General features: G+C 44.8%; 1 protein-coding gene across 5 annotated transcripts in view; it reads right to left on the minus strand.

Moving 5' to 3' along the window:
* PDE5A (phosphodiesterase 5A) overlaps positions 1 to 12,230 on the minus strand; it is a 95,045-nt gene that overhangs the window by 34,613 nt on the left and 48,202 nt on the right. For all 5 annotated transcript variants that reach the window (XM_044428280.1, XM_044428279.1, XM_044428281.1 and 2 more), the window contains exon 7: positions 10,203 to 10,270. In XM_044428280.1, the coding sequence (XP_044284215.1) occupies positions 10,203 to 10,270 (68 nt within the window). The remainder of the gene's footprint in view (positions 1 to 10,202; positions 10,271 to 12,230) is intronic.

Genomic DNA, 12,230 nt, shown 5'->3' on the forward strand with positions numbered 1-12,230 from the left:
TTCTAGCAGCTTGCTTAAATAGCATGCCTTTGAAAAACAGCTCTTGTTAACAAAACTAAGACCTCAACTAATGTTCATTAAATTTTCATTTAATGCTTGTTTCTCTACTTTTCTGGAAACACATGCAGCACTGATTCTTATAAGGTAAGGGGTACTCCAGGAAAGGGAGGACTTTCAGCTTTCTTACACCCACTGTTTTTCAGAAATTCCACTTCTTTGCCCCTACTGGGAGTGTGGGGACAGTGAGAGGTTAAAAAGACATTGATAGCTCCACTGGACAAATGGATACTTCTTTTTCATTTTTTGAAGCCCTCCTGTGTTTGTTTTGCTAAACAAAAATAACATCAAGTTGGAAGTAGTTTGAATCCTTCATTCCTAGATTCCCAATCCAAACTGGGGGCTACATGGGCTGTAGAACAAGGGATGTAGAACAAGCTAGCACGCATAGCTGCATTATGTGTACTTTAATATTTAGCTTCATCCCAAACCACCCAACCAAAGGTAGACCTAACTGCTTTAATTTTCATCTACCTGTTAATTCATTCTTTAATGTGGTTTTCCATATAAATATCACTGCCAAAGGGTCTATGGATTGTCTGTGTATTGATGAAGATTAACGTCTTGGGTTTTAATTCTTTACAAAAAGGCATTTACATATTATAAACAGAATTGTGGCAAGAGCAGGTTGCTTACCTGCAACTGATGTTCTTCAAGTGGCCATCTGTGCATTCACGCATATGGGTGCTGCGCCTGCGCAGTGCCTAGGCCGGAAGATTAGAAAGCTAACTGGTTTTGGCAGGAAAACGCTCCACTCCCCTCCCCCCTGCAGTATAAATAGAGCGGAGCGTCCGCCATTTTACTCAGTCTTGAAGACCGACGTTCACCCCCTAACGTTCAAAAAACAGCATCACAGCAAGAAAAAAATCAGTTCCATAGGAATAACACAGAACCAACAGTAAGAAAAAAATAGTCCACTCACCGACACCGAACGGGGCCGGCGGGTGGGTTGTGTGAATGCACAGATGGCCACTCAAAGAACATCAGTTACAGGTAAGCAACCTGCTCTTCTTCGTCGTGGCCTCTGTGCATCACACATATGGGTGATTAGCAAGCTTACCAGACTTGGAGGAGGGAAGATGTCATCAGTGAAGAATGGCAGAGAGCACGGCTCTGCCAAAAGAACAATTCCCTCTGGCGCGTACATCAAGCCGATAATGCTAGGCAAAAGTACATAGAGCAGCCCAAGTTGCAGCCTTGCAAATATCCTGAATTGGAACCCCTGCTGCAAAGGCTGACAAAGTCGCTACTGCTCATGTAGAATGCCCCCTCGGAAGTGAGGGCAAGTCAAGCTTTGCCAGTTGATATGCTAGGACTAAGGTCTGCACAATCCATTTGGACAGTTGCTGAGATGAGACTGGAAAACCCTTGTCTGGAGCAGCATACTTGACAAAAAGTCTATTGGAATTCCTGAACGCTTCTGTGCGAGACCTGTAAAAAACTAGACAGCGCCTAACATCCAGTGTATAGAGAGAGCGCTCAATCGGAGTCGACGGAGATGGAAAAAATGCAGGGAGGACAATGTCTTGGTTCAAATGAAACGGTGTAGCCACTTTGGGAAGAAACTTGGAGTCCATTCGGAGAATGACTTTTTCCTTGTGAAAGTTCAAGAACGGTGGGTCTATGCGTAGAGCACACAGTTCACTGGTTCTCCTGGCTGAAGTAACTGCAACAAGGAAGGCAATTTTCCATGAAACTAGGCGTAAATCTACTGTTGCCAGAGGTTCAAATGGAGGTTTTGTAAGGGCCTGAAGTACAACAGAAAAACTCCACGTTGGCATAACAGGTCGAACTGACGAGTGCAAACTTTGTTGCCCTTTAAGAAAATGGCGAATCAGGGGTTGAGAAAAAACAGATGACCGCTGGATGCTGCCAAGAAAGTGTGAAATAGCAGCCGTATAGACCTTTATAGATGAAGGCTTGAGTCCCGAGCGATGAAGGTCGAATAGAAATTGCAAAATATTCTCGATCGAAGCCGACTCCAGAGAGAAGGAATGGGCATTGGCAAAGGAAGAGAATCTTCTCCACTTTGCTGAATATGATTTGCGTGTGGAAGGTCGTAGTGCAGATTTGAGAATTGCCTGGATTTCCGAGGATAACACTATCAGTCCCGAAGTGGACCTTGATGGTTCCGAGGGAGGAGTTGGTTGCGTCCATCGGGGCAGCAACGGAGCCGACGGAAAATCAGATCTATCGGAAGCACCACGCTGTTAGTTTCAGAGAGAGTAGGTCTGGGTGTTGGACTGCCCCATTGTGTTGTGTTAACAGATGAGGAACAAGTGGAAGTCGTTGAAAAATTCCTCTGGACTGAGTGAGGAGAGTGGTGAACCAGGGTTGCCTTGACCATCATGGGGTTATCAGGATTCCTGTGGTGTTGTCGTGCACGATCTTTGACACTACCTTCATGAGGAGTGGGATTGGAGGGAACGCATAGAAGAACAGGTTGTTCCGGTCGATCATTAGGACATCTCCCCTCGAGTTCAATCCCAGCCCCGCTCTGGAGCAGAACAGTCTGCACACCCTGTTCAACCAGATTGCAAACAAGTCTATATCTGGTTGTCCCCATAACTGGAACAGCTGGTTGCAAACCACTTGATCCAACTCCCATTCGTGGGTAGTTGACATCTGTCGGCTCAGTGCGTCGGCTTCCACGTTGTTGGTTCCCGCAAGATGAACCGCCAGCATCATGATGCCCCGAGGAATGCACCAGTCCCAGCTTTGCATTGACAAACGGGCCAGGAGAGGTGACCTTGTCCTGCCCTGTTTGTTGACATAGAAAACAGCAGCTATGCTGTAGGATGCAATCTGAACAACTTGGCAGTGTAAGACGGTTTTGAAAGATTTGAGAGCGTTGAAAATCGCTAGAAGCTCAAGGAAGTTGATATGCCTCACCGCTTCTCATCGGGTCCATGCCCCTTGGACCCGAAATCCTGCACATGTCACACCCCACCCGATGAGAGACTCATCGGTGTACACTGTCACTGTCGGTTGGGGTGGGAGGAACAGAACGCCTACAGATAGGTTGCGTGAAATAGTCCACCATGTCAGGGTGTGAAGGACCGAAGATGGAATCCACAGAAGCTTGGTTTGTAGATCCCGCTGCGGATGGAATGAGTCGTTGAAAAATAATTGGAGCGGGAGGAGCCTGAGCCTTGCATGTGGCACAATGGCCACTGAGGCTGCCATGTGTCCCAACAATCTTTGTATAGTGATGGCTTGAACTGTCCTTTCTTGTCAAATCCGATGAATGTGTGTACACAGAGTGGCCCTGCGGAACGGAGGAAGGAACACTCTTTGCAGGGTGAAGTCGATACGTGCTCTGATGAAATCGATGACCTGTGTGGGAACAAGTGACGATTTCTTAAGGTTAATACAGAGTCCGAGGTCATCAAGCAAAGCACAAGTCACGCGGACAGCCGCTAAAAGGTCATCTTTAGTCCGTGACACAATTAGCCAATCATCTAAATAGGGGTAGACCTGTATACTCTGGAGACGCAGGTGGGCGCAAACCGGGGCCATGTACTTTGTAAAGACTCTCGGTGCCGTAGTCAGTCCGAATGGTAGAACATTAAATTCGAAAATATCGGATCTGACAGCAAAACGAAGGAAGCGTCTATGGGAAGGATGGATAGAAATATGAAAATACGCATCCTTCAAGTCCAATGAGGTGAACCAATTTCCTTCCCTCAGCAACGAAAGAATATTCTGTAAAGTGGTCATCCGGAACTTCCTCAGTTTGATATATCTATTGACTCCTCTTAGATCCAGGATAGGTCGAAGACCACCGTCCCGTTTGGGGACTGTAAAATATCTAGAATAGAATCCATGTAGCCCATCAGTGCAAGAGAGTTGTCAAATTGCTCCCTTATGAAGAAGGTGAAGGACTTCATCACACAGAACCAAAGATGGCGGTGTAAATCAGATAGGGCTCGATGGTGGAATGATGTCAAATTCTATTCTATATCCGAGCTGAATGATGGACAGCACCCACTTATCAGATGTAATGGCCTCCCAAATGGGAAGTTGGCTTTGGAGCCAACTCCCAAAGGGGAGAGGGGAAGGTGGGAGTTGGAGAGATGAACTGGTTCGCCGGGACCATCAACGGGGACGTCGAACCGCCTGCGGCCCTGGGAGAAGCACTGTGGGGCTGTTGCCTCCTATGTTGCTGGTGCTGGTGGAACTGCTGGCAAGGCTGATATTGCTGGCGCCCGTAGGGTCTGGACCATGGCCACTTACGTCTCACTTGTGGGAGTTCCATTCGACACGCCGTCATATGGGACTCGTGGATGGCTTTGAGTTTCCAATCAGTCTTCGTGTGGAAGAGACCGGAGCCATCAAATGGCATTTCTTCTACCCTCCTTTTCATTTCCTCAGGGAAATTGCAGTTCCTGAGCCACGCGTGTTGTCGGAGAGAGACAGCGTTAACCATGGCCTGAGAATCAGTGTCTACATGATGTCTCGTCGTAGACAACTGTTGAATGGCCACCTGCTTCGCTTCGTTTAAGAAGACCCTGGCTAGGTCTGCCTGCTGGTCCGGGAGGGAGGAGACTACGTTTTCCAGCTTCTGCATAATGAAGTACTGGTAACGTGCCAGTGTAATTTGAAATACGCAAACCGAGTCCTGCAGCCGCATAGACCCGGCGTGCAATCATGTCAACCTTCCTCCCTTCCTTATCTCGGGATGTTGTATGTCCCCGAGCCTCCCTGCCCTGAGATGACTTGACCACCACCAAATTAGGCTTCGGGTGGCGCAGCAGGAACGGGATATCGTCTTCTCGGACCCAGATTCGTACCAGCGAGACATCGCCTGCGGCTGAGCCGGTTGGTCCCAGGGCTGAACTATTGCCTGGCGAAGCGTGGTAATCAACGGTAAGGCAACGGTGGCAGATTCATAAAACCAATGTCATAAAACCAATCTGTGCTGGGCCCGGGGTGGTGGTAGGCCTCTATCTCCAGCGACCGGACTAGGCGAAAAACCAGCTCTGAAAAAGAAACATGGGGCTCATCTGGGGATCCCGGGTCTTGGGAAGTAATAGCTTCATCCAGAGACATGGAGTCTACTTCCGCCTCGTCCGAGTCTTGATGGTAGCGGTAATGCCCACTGGACGAAGAGCTTTCAGGAGACGGAGGAGGTCTGCGTTCCGTACGGCCAGAAGTGGATGGTGCCTCTCTTGGAATCAACGGCGAGCGACGGTCCAGAGGAAAAAAGGCATTTGGATGGAGTCCACTCCAGGCAGGATAGCCACCATAGCCGTGCATTGCCCAGTCATCTGCATGGCGCTCCGACGAACGGCTCCTACGCCTAGGAGGAGAGTCAGGTCTCTCAGATGGCTCAACAGCAGGCACTGGCAGTAGGGAGCATTGCCTCAGCAGGGAATCTCTAATTTCTCCATCAGAGATGGACTCCCTAAGCGGTGGCTCCTGTGGAGGAAACACGCTCTCAGGCCGAAGAACAGGCCTGGGGGATCCCGGTGGCATCACCTGCATAGTGGACTGCAGGGCTGGTCCTGAGGGAGTTGGTACCGTGGCGGCTGTTGGTACTGAGAACCCCGACGAACCCAAGTCTTGGTGTTTGGGACGGTCGGGTTTCTTGCCCTTGTGGGCTGCCTTAGCCGCCTTTTCCTTCCTCAGCTTCTTATGGCTGGAGGGCCTTTCCGGCTCTGAATGCTTACGCTTCTCCTTTTGTTTGGTTGGAGGAGAAGGTAGCTGTTGCGCTTCCATTGGAGCAGCACCTTCATCCAAAGGGAACTGCAGTGGCACGGCCGAAGTTGAGGCGGGGCGCTTAGGGGATGCGGCCGGGATAGAGGTGGAGCACTGAGGCAGTGCAGCCGAGGAGAGGGTAGGCCTTGAGACCAGCTGGTCAGATTGAAGCAAGGCCTGGTCCCGAAGTAACTTGTGGATTCTCCCTATTCTTCCTGGCCTGTTTGGTAAAGGCCAGGCAATGCCCACACTTACCGGTTCTATGCCCCTCGCCAAGGCAGAGGAGGCATAGCATAAGTCGTGCGGGTCCGTGGGAGACATTTTGGAGCCGCACTCACTACACTTGCGGAATGCTGCCCGCTGCGCCATCGCGAAAAGGAAAAAAGAGATGATAGAACAGAGGGTAAGTAATATTTTTGGGTTTTGTTTTTTTTTAGAAAAAAGAATGAACAGAGGAACTACAACAAGGGAAGGAGAAACTGGGATATATAACAAGGAAAAAGGTAAGTTGAGTAAGATAACTGTAAAGGAGCACGTGGCGAGATCTAAGTGAGAGACTAACAGGCACAAGGCACAGCGAACGGCGGTCAGAGAGACTGAGTAAAATGGTGGACGCTCCACTCTATTTATACTGCAGGGGGGAGGGGAGCAGAGCGTTTTCCTGCCCAAAACCGTTAGCTTTCTAATCTTCCGGCCTAGGCACTGCGCAGGCGCAGCACCCATATGTGTGATGCACAGAGGCCACGATGAAGAATCAAGGTTTTCCAAATTTCAACATGACTAAACAGTAGTGACAAATAGTAAACTCATTTTTTTCAAACATTAGGTTGCTTAAATCGAGAAAGTTTGAGGGGAAAGCGTGTGTGAAAGGATTTGTATGCTCTAGTTTGGGTACTGAAAACAAATTCCTGGGCTATGTGCCCAGAGACACCTTGTTTCTCAATACTACATCCTAAACCACTATTTTACACTTGGCTCCATTCCAATTAATGGATCTCATTCGGGTTCCAGTGGAAAAACCAAGTAGATCCCACAAAGTACCCACCCTCAAATAATGTGAAGTGTCAAAGTGCAGGGATTTTAGCAAAATCAATTTGCACATAGTTATAGCTGTGTTAAAAGCATCAAACTTGAAAAAGTAATTTAGTGAACAGAAATGAAAGGCATGCAAAATGTGAGAGCATAGGACAGGCATTTCCAACTGCAGAAATAATCAGATGCATTTGGAATTTTGGCATGTTTGTAAATCAATAATAGATTTGCTTCGCAAATAACACAGAACAGATGGGACACTTACGAATGTTCTCAACACTTACTCAAGTTCATGTTAAAAAGATGCTTTCAGAACTGAATGCACACTTATTGCATTTGGACTGCTTGTTGTACAGAGATACAACAGCTGCTTCTTCAAATGAGCTGCTTCTTCTAAAACATATCTTTTCCAAGTAATAATGATTATTTATTATGTTTAACTTGAATGCATGTTTCCCTCCCCTCCCAGTATTGACAATTATTTTGCATGGGGTCCACCACTGGGCCTGATCACTTTGTTTTAAATGCATTCATCCTAATAAGAATAATACTATGGAGTGGAATGGTCTGGTGAGAACTCCCAAGACTCTGGAAGGAAGTTTCTATATCTCTTTTCATGGCTATGAAGAAATGTTTCAGAATGTGCTAGCACATACTTTCAAAACATTTCTGAACAAACTGCCAGATGCTATGCCCAATTCTTCACAACCCTGGCATCATAGGTTTTTTTTCTCTTTGGATCATCTTATTCTCTTCCACTGCCAGAATTTCCAGTTAAGCTGTCTATGTGCTACTATATGATGAACTGAACATCACTCTTCAAGAAGACTGTGTTCTGTAAACCACACTGTACTCAGAATTTCTACGTTATTCAAGTTGCACTTCACCAAACACTTGACCTAACTAACATGTATCTCAGTCCTAAACATATTTAACTGGAAGTCCCCCCGACAGAACTTATCAAGGAAGCTTGCTTGGGACAGCAGTCCATGTCCCATTTAAACAAACAAAATTAAGCCAATTTAAGTGAAAGTACATTGGTTCAAGACTTTTTGGAGCTTAATTAGTAAAAGGTGGAGAGAAATTAACATTTCTAAATAGGCATCATGCTTTTCCACACATTTGTTCTTTCCAATTCTACACTGCTTCTTAGATGTCAAGTGTGAAAATATGACACACACATCCCTCAGAAATGGCACAGGAACAATACCTTGTCATACGAAAAGACCAGGAAAGATCAGACTCAGCATGAGCCTAAATAACTGACTGCAAAGGGGACTTTTCATACTTTTCGTTTCTAATCAGCATCTCTCCATCCACTGTCTGGCAACCCATTGTGTGGGAAGATGCCTTCAGCTTTGTTAGGTCCACCATCTTCTAAGGTACCATAGCACCAGATGAAAAAGATATGCAGGCAAGAGTAACAGACCACCTTTATCTTGATTTTCTCCTTTCTTATGTGTTCAGATGTCACATGGATATAGCAAGTACTCTCTTGTTTGTATCTTCTGCTTTGCCAATTGTCTGCTTTCCCATCAGAGGTGTTAGACGCTAAGGCCTGCTCCAAAACCAGCTGTAACTGGGAGCCAATAGATGCTAGTCCTTTTGCTAAATCAAGAAAGCAATTTTGAAAAAGTATATGAAACATGTCAAACATGAAACAATTGTCATGGGTAAACAAGCCATGTTGACTTATTTATGCTGTTGCACAAGCCAGACACCATTTGCTGAAATATCCCAAATGCAGCTTTTTGTGTTGTCTGAAACTGGGTGGTATGGCTTACTGGAAGGGGAACTAACTTTCAAAAAAATCCAACAACCACCAATGGTTTATTTGAGGGTTGTTTCCCCCTCCAGCATGGCACACTGCCATCAGGCATGCTTAAACTAAAGTCATCCTGCAAACCAGATAAAGAGTGTTTGCAGTGAATTCCCAAGCAAAGATGAGCACAATCCTTGGCATTCCTTAAGTACCACTGAGACCAAAACAAACTTTAATATTCATACTTTAAAATATATGCAGGGGATCAATCTACATTAGGCCCTCGGGGGGAGGGGGGAGTTAAGCCCCTTACTTTCAAGGCTAGGTTTTCAAATCAAGTTCAAGGTCCCTGCCCTGCTCACTGCTTGTAAAATCAAGGTTGTGGCTTTTTTCATGGAATCAATCAACCTCAGTCTCTCTCTTTTTCTGCCTTTGACTTTCCCTAGTATGACTGTCATTAGTGAGACTTGCCTTCTCATGATGTGCCCAAAGTACACATCATTTTTGCTTTCAGAGAATGTTCGGGCTTGATTTGATCTAGGACCTGCTTATTTGTCTCTCTTTTGGTCCATGTTATTGACAAAGATCTCCTCCAGCACCATGTTTCAAACACTTCAATTTTCTTCCTATCAGCTTTCTTCACTGCTCAGCATTCACTTCCATACATAGTAATAAAGGATGAGATAGTGTGAATGATCTTGACCTTGTTCTCCAGTGAAATGTCCTTACTTTGATGATCTTTTCTCCTTTCTTCATTGCTGCCCTTCCAAGGTATGCAAAATCTTTCACACTTTCAATTTCTCCATTTGTGCAATTCTTCTGTGATAATGATTGTTTTCTAAATGTTCAGCTATAGTTCTCCTTCTGCACTTTCTTCTTGCATTTTCATCATGAGTCATTTCAATTCATTGCTGTTTTCTGCCAGTAATATAGTATTATCTGTGTTTCTTAAACTACTGATATATCTTCCACCAATTTTCATTCCTACCTCTGATTCTAATCCACCTTCCCTTATGATATGTTCTACATACCGAATGATTTGATTGGGAGATGAGATACACCCTTGTCTGATGCCTTTGCTTTACAGGAAACCTTCTCCATATTGGATTCTAACAGTAGCTTCTTGTCCATGAAACAGGTTATAGACAATAAAGTGCTGAGGCACATCCATTTCTTTCAGGACCATCCACGGCTTCTCATGATTCACACAGTGAATTTGCTGTGTGCCAATTTATTTGCTATAGCCAATAAAGCATAGATTGAACTTTGGAAATTCTTTCGTGCATTCCAGTAGCCAACGTATTTCTGATAAGATATACCTTTTTCTTTTTGGAACCCCGCTTGACATCTGGCATTTCTAGCTGCAACTCCTTCCATTGCTTTTCTTGCACAGAAAATTAGTGCAAAAGGAAATGAAGGCAATGCTAAAGTAAAACAATAAAACAATATAGATAAAAATTGAAAGTAATGTCTGTTTTGGCCCTGAAATTGGAATGCACAAAGAGGTATGCAGTTTCCCATCCATTCCAATTGGGCTTGTGTTGGTAGTGTTTCTGTAACCTATTTATATCGGAACCAAAAAGCATTATGTTTCCTACATTGCCTGTATGTCTGAGGCAACAGTAATTTTGGATCTGGTTAGTTCCTTTACCTTTTGTGGATCCCACTGGAATCTTCTAATTCCTCAAATTCCATGTGAAAGACACTGGAAAACGAATCCTAAAAATGAAAGCAGAGTTTCTCCTTTGTTAATATGCATAAATGGAATTAACACTATTCCAAAACACCTATTAAAGATGCAGTTCAATGCCCACTGCCCTGAATACACCTTAAATCTGCACCTGTATCCAATGCAGGAAGTAAGGCACCTGGTTTTCGCCATCTAGGTGAAACAGCATGAAGAGGGAGGGAAGGGGCTCCATCTGGAATTCCATCTGGGCACTGCAAGTCTTTGGTCCCAGCGTTCTTTTCTGTGCTTTCTTCTGGCATACTTTTTCCTCCCCTGATGCAAGTGTGTGGCCTCAGAGAGCAGCAGGGAAGTTCTTTCTGTGCCAGCTGCCAAAAGGATGGGGGCCCAGTTTCCAAAGTCCCAGTACCAAAGTTATGGGACTCTGGAGCTAGAGCTCCAATCCCAGACGATGTCAGGAAGCTGTAGGACTGTGTCCCTAATCAATTTCTCTCTTGCCTAATGACAAATGGCTCTTTTGAAATCAGTGACTTTTTTCTGCTGCATGGTAAAATGTTATGGGACCAAGGACAACATAGTACAATGTTGGCAGCAGGTTTTCTGACCATAGCACTGATTTCAGTTTAGTCTTCCTAATTAAAAATCATTCCACAGACTGATCCAAGGTCAACCATTGGTTTAACCATTGGTTTAATCAGCATTTAAGATAGCACTATCCGAGTGTGGAACTGAGCATACAGTTTAAGAATTTAAGAAGTGTTCTGGATCTGGCCAAGGCCTATTACAAAGGCGTTGAGTCTTTTTTAGCCCAAGGGCAGAATTTCATTTCAGAGTTGCTATCTCGGGCTGCATTCCAGTGGTGGGCAGAGCCAAAGAGGCAGGCAAAAATACCAAAAGCCCAGCATATTGCAGCTTAAAGCAATTACAGCAAGTAACTGGCTGGTTATTTGAACCTTTTAGAATTGGTGGAAAACTATAAACTCACCAAACCACCAAATTGCTGGTGGTCAGAAGAAAAGGCATAAGATCAAGCAAGAGAGTGTGGCCATCTGGGAAACACTAGACAGCCATATTTGGCTGCTGGATCCAATGTTCTCCAACCCTGACCTACTGAATCCAGCAACCTGTTCCCATAGGAGCCAACCAGATGCTTACAGGAACCTACAAAAAGGATATGAACAATACCACAGTGCTGCTTCCCCTTTCCCCATCCTATGGACTTGGTTTTGAGAGCTCTACTGCCTCTGGTACTGGAGATAACATCTCATCATGACTGCTAGTCATGAATAACTTTTTCTCCTCCACAAGGCCAGGAGCCGATGTCAAAATGGTTACAAGGTTGAAATAAAGAGTTTAGCATCACTTTTTAACTTTACATGAGTCCCACTCCTGTTCACATTTAGTATGGAGTTGTTATTTGGATCCGTATGTGGTGCTGTTGACCAGGCAAGAAGAAAAAGAGAAGCTATGACATGTTATAAAAGCTTCAGATAATCTAAAAGACTGCCTGTCTCCATATTCATCTGTGTATGCCTTAGAACTGCCTCCTAAGCCTCTTTTCCAAATTCTTCTGCCAGGTGACATGCAGTAGGGGAATACTGGAAGAGGGAACTTCAGTAATGGCTTCCCGGAGAAAATTCCATGGAGCTTCCACCAACATCATTTTGGCAGAAAAAAACTTTTTATTCTCCCAGGACTTTTAATCTGTCCCTCCTTTACATTTCTTTTATCTGGGCTATTTATTTTATTTATTTATTAAAACATTTTTATGCCGCCCCATTCACCAAAGCCTCGGGGCGGCTTACAACAATAAATAAAACCACATAAATTAAAATATACATATTAGAATAGTAATAATAATTTAAAATACAATATACACACAATATAAAATAAGCCGCCCTGGCCAGATAAAATTCAGTAGTATTAACATTTAAAATGTTGCTTAAATAAAAAGGTCTTTGCCTGGCGCCGTCGTTATTTGTTTTTCGGCGC

The sequence above is a fragment of the Varanus komodoensis genome, unplaced genomic scaffold (assembly GCF_004798865.1).
Source record: "Varanus komodoensis strain SLA01 unplaced genomic scaffold, ASM479886v1 scaffold2, whole genome shotgun sequence".
NCBI classification, from domain to species: Eukaryota; Metazoa; Chordata; class Lepidosauria; order Squamata; family Varanidae; genus Varanus; species Varanus komodoensis.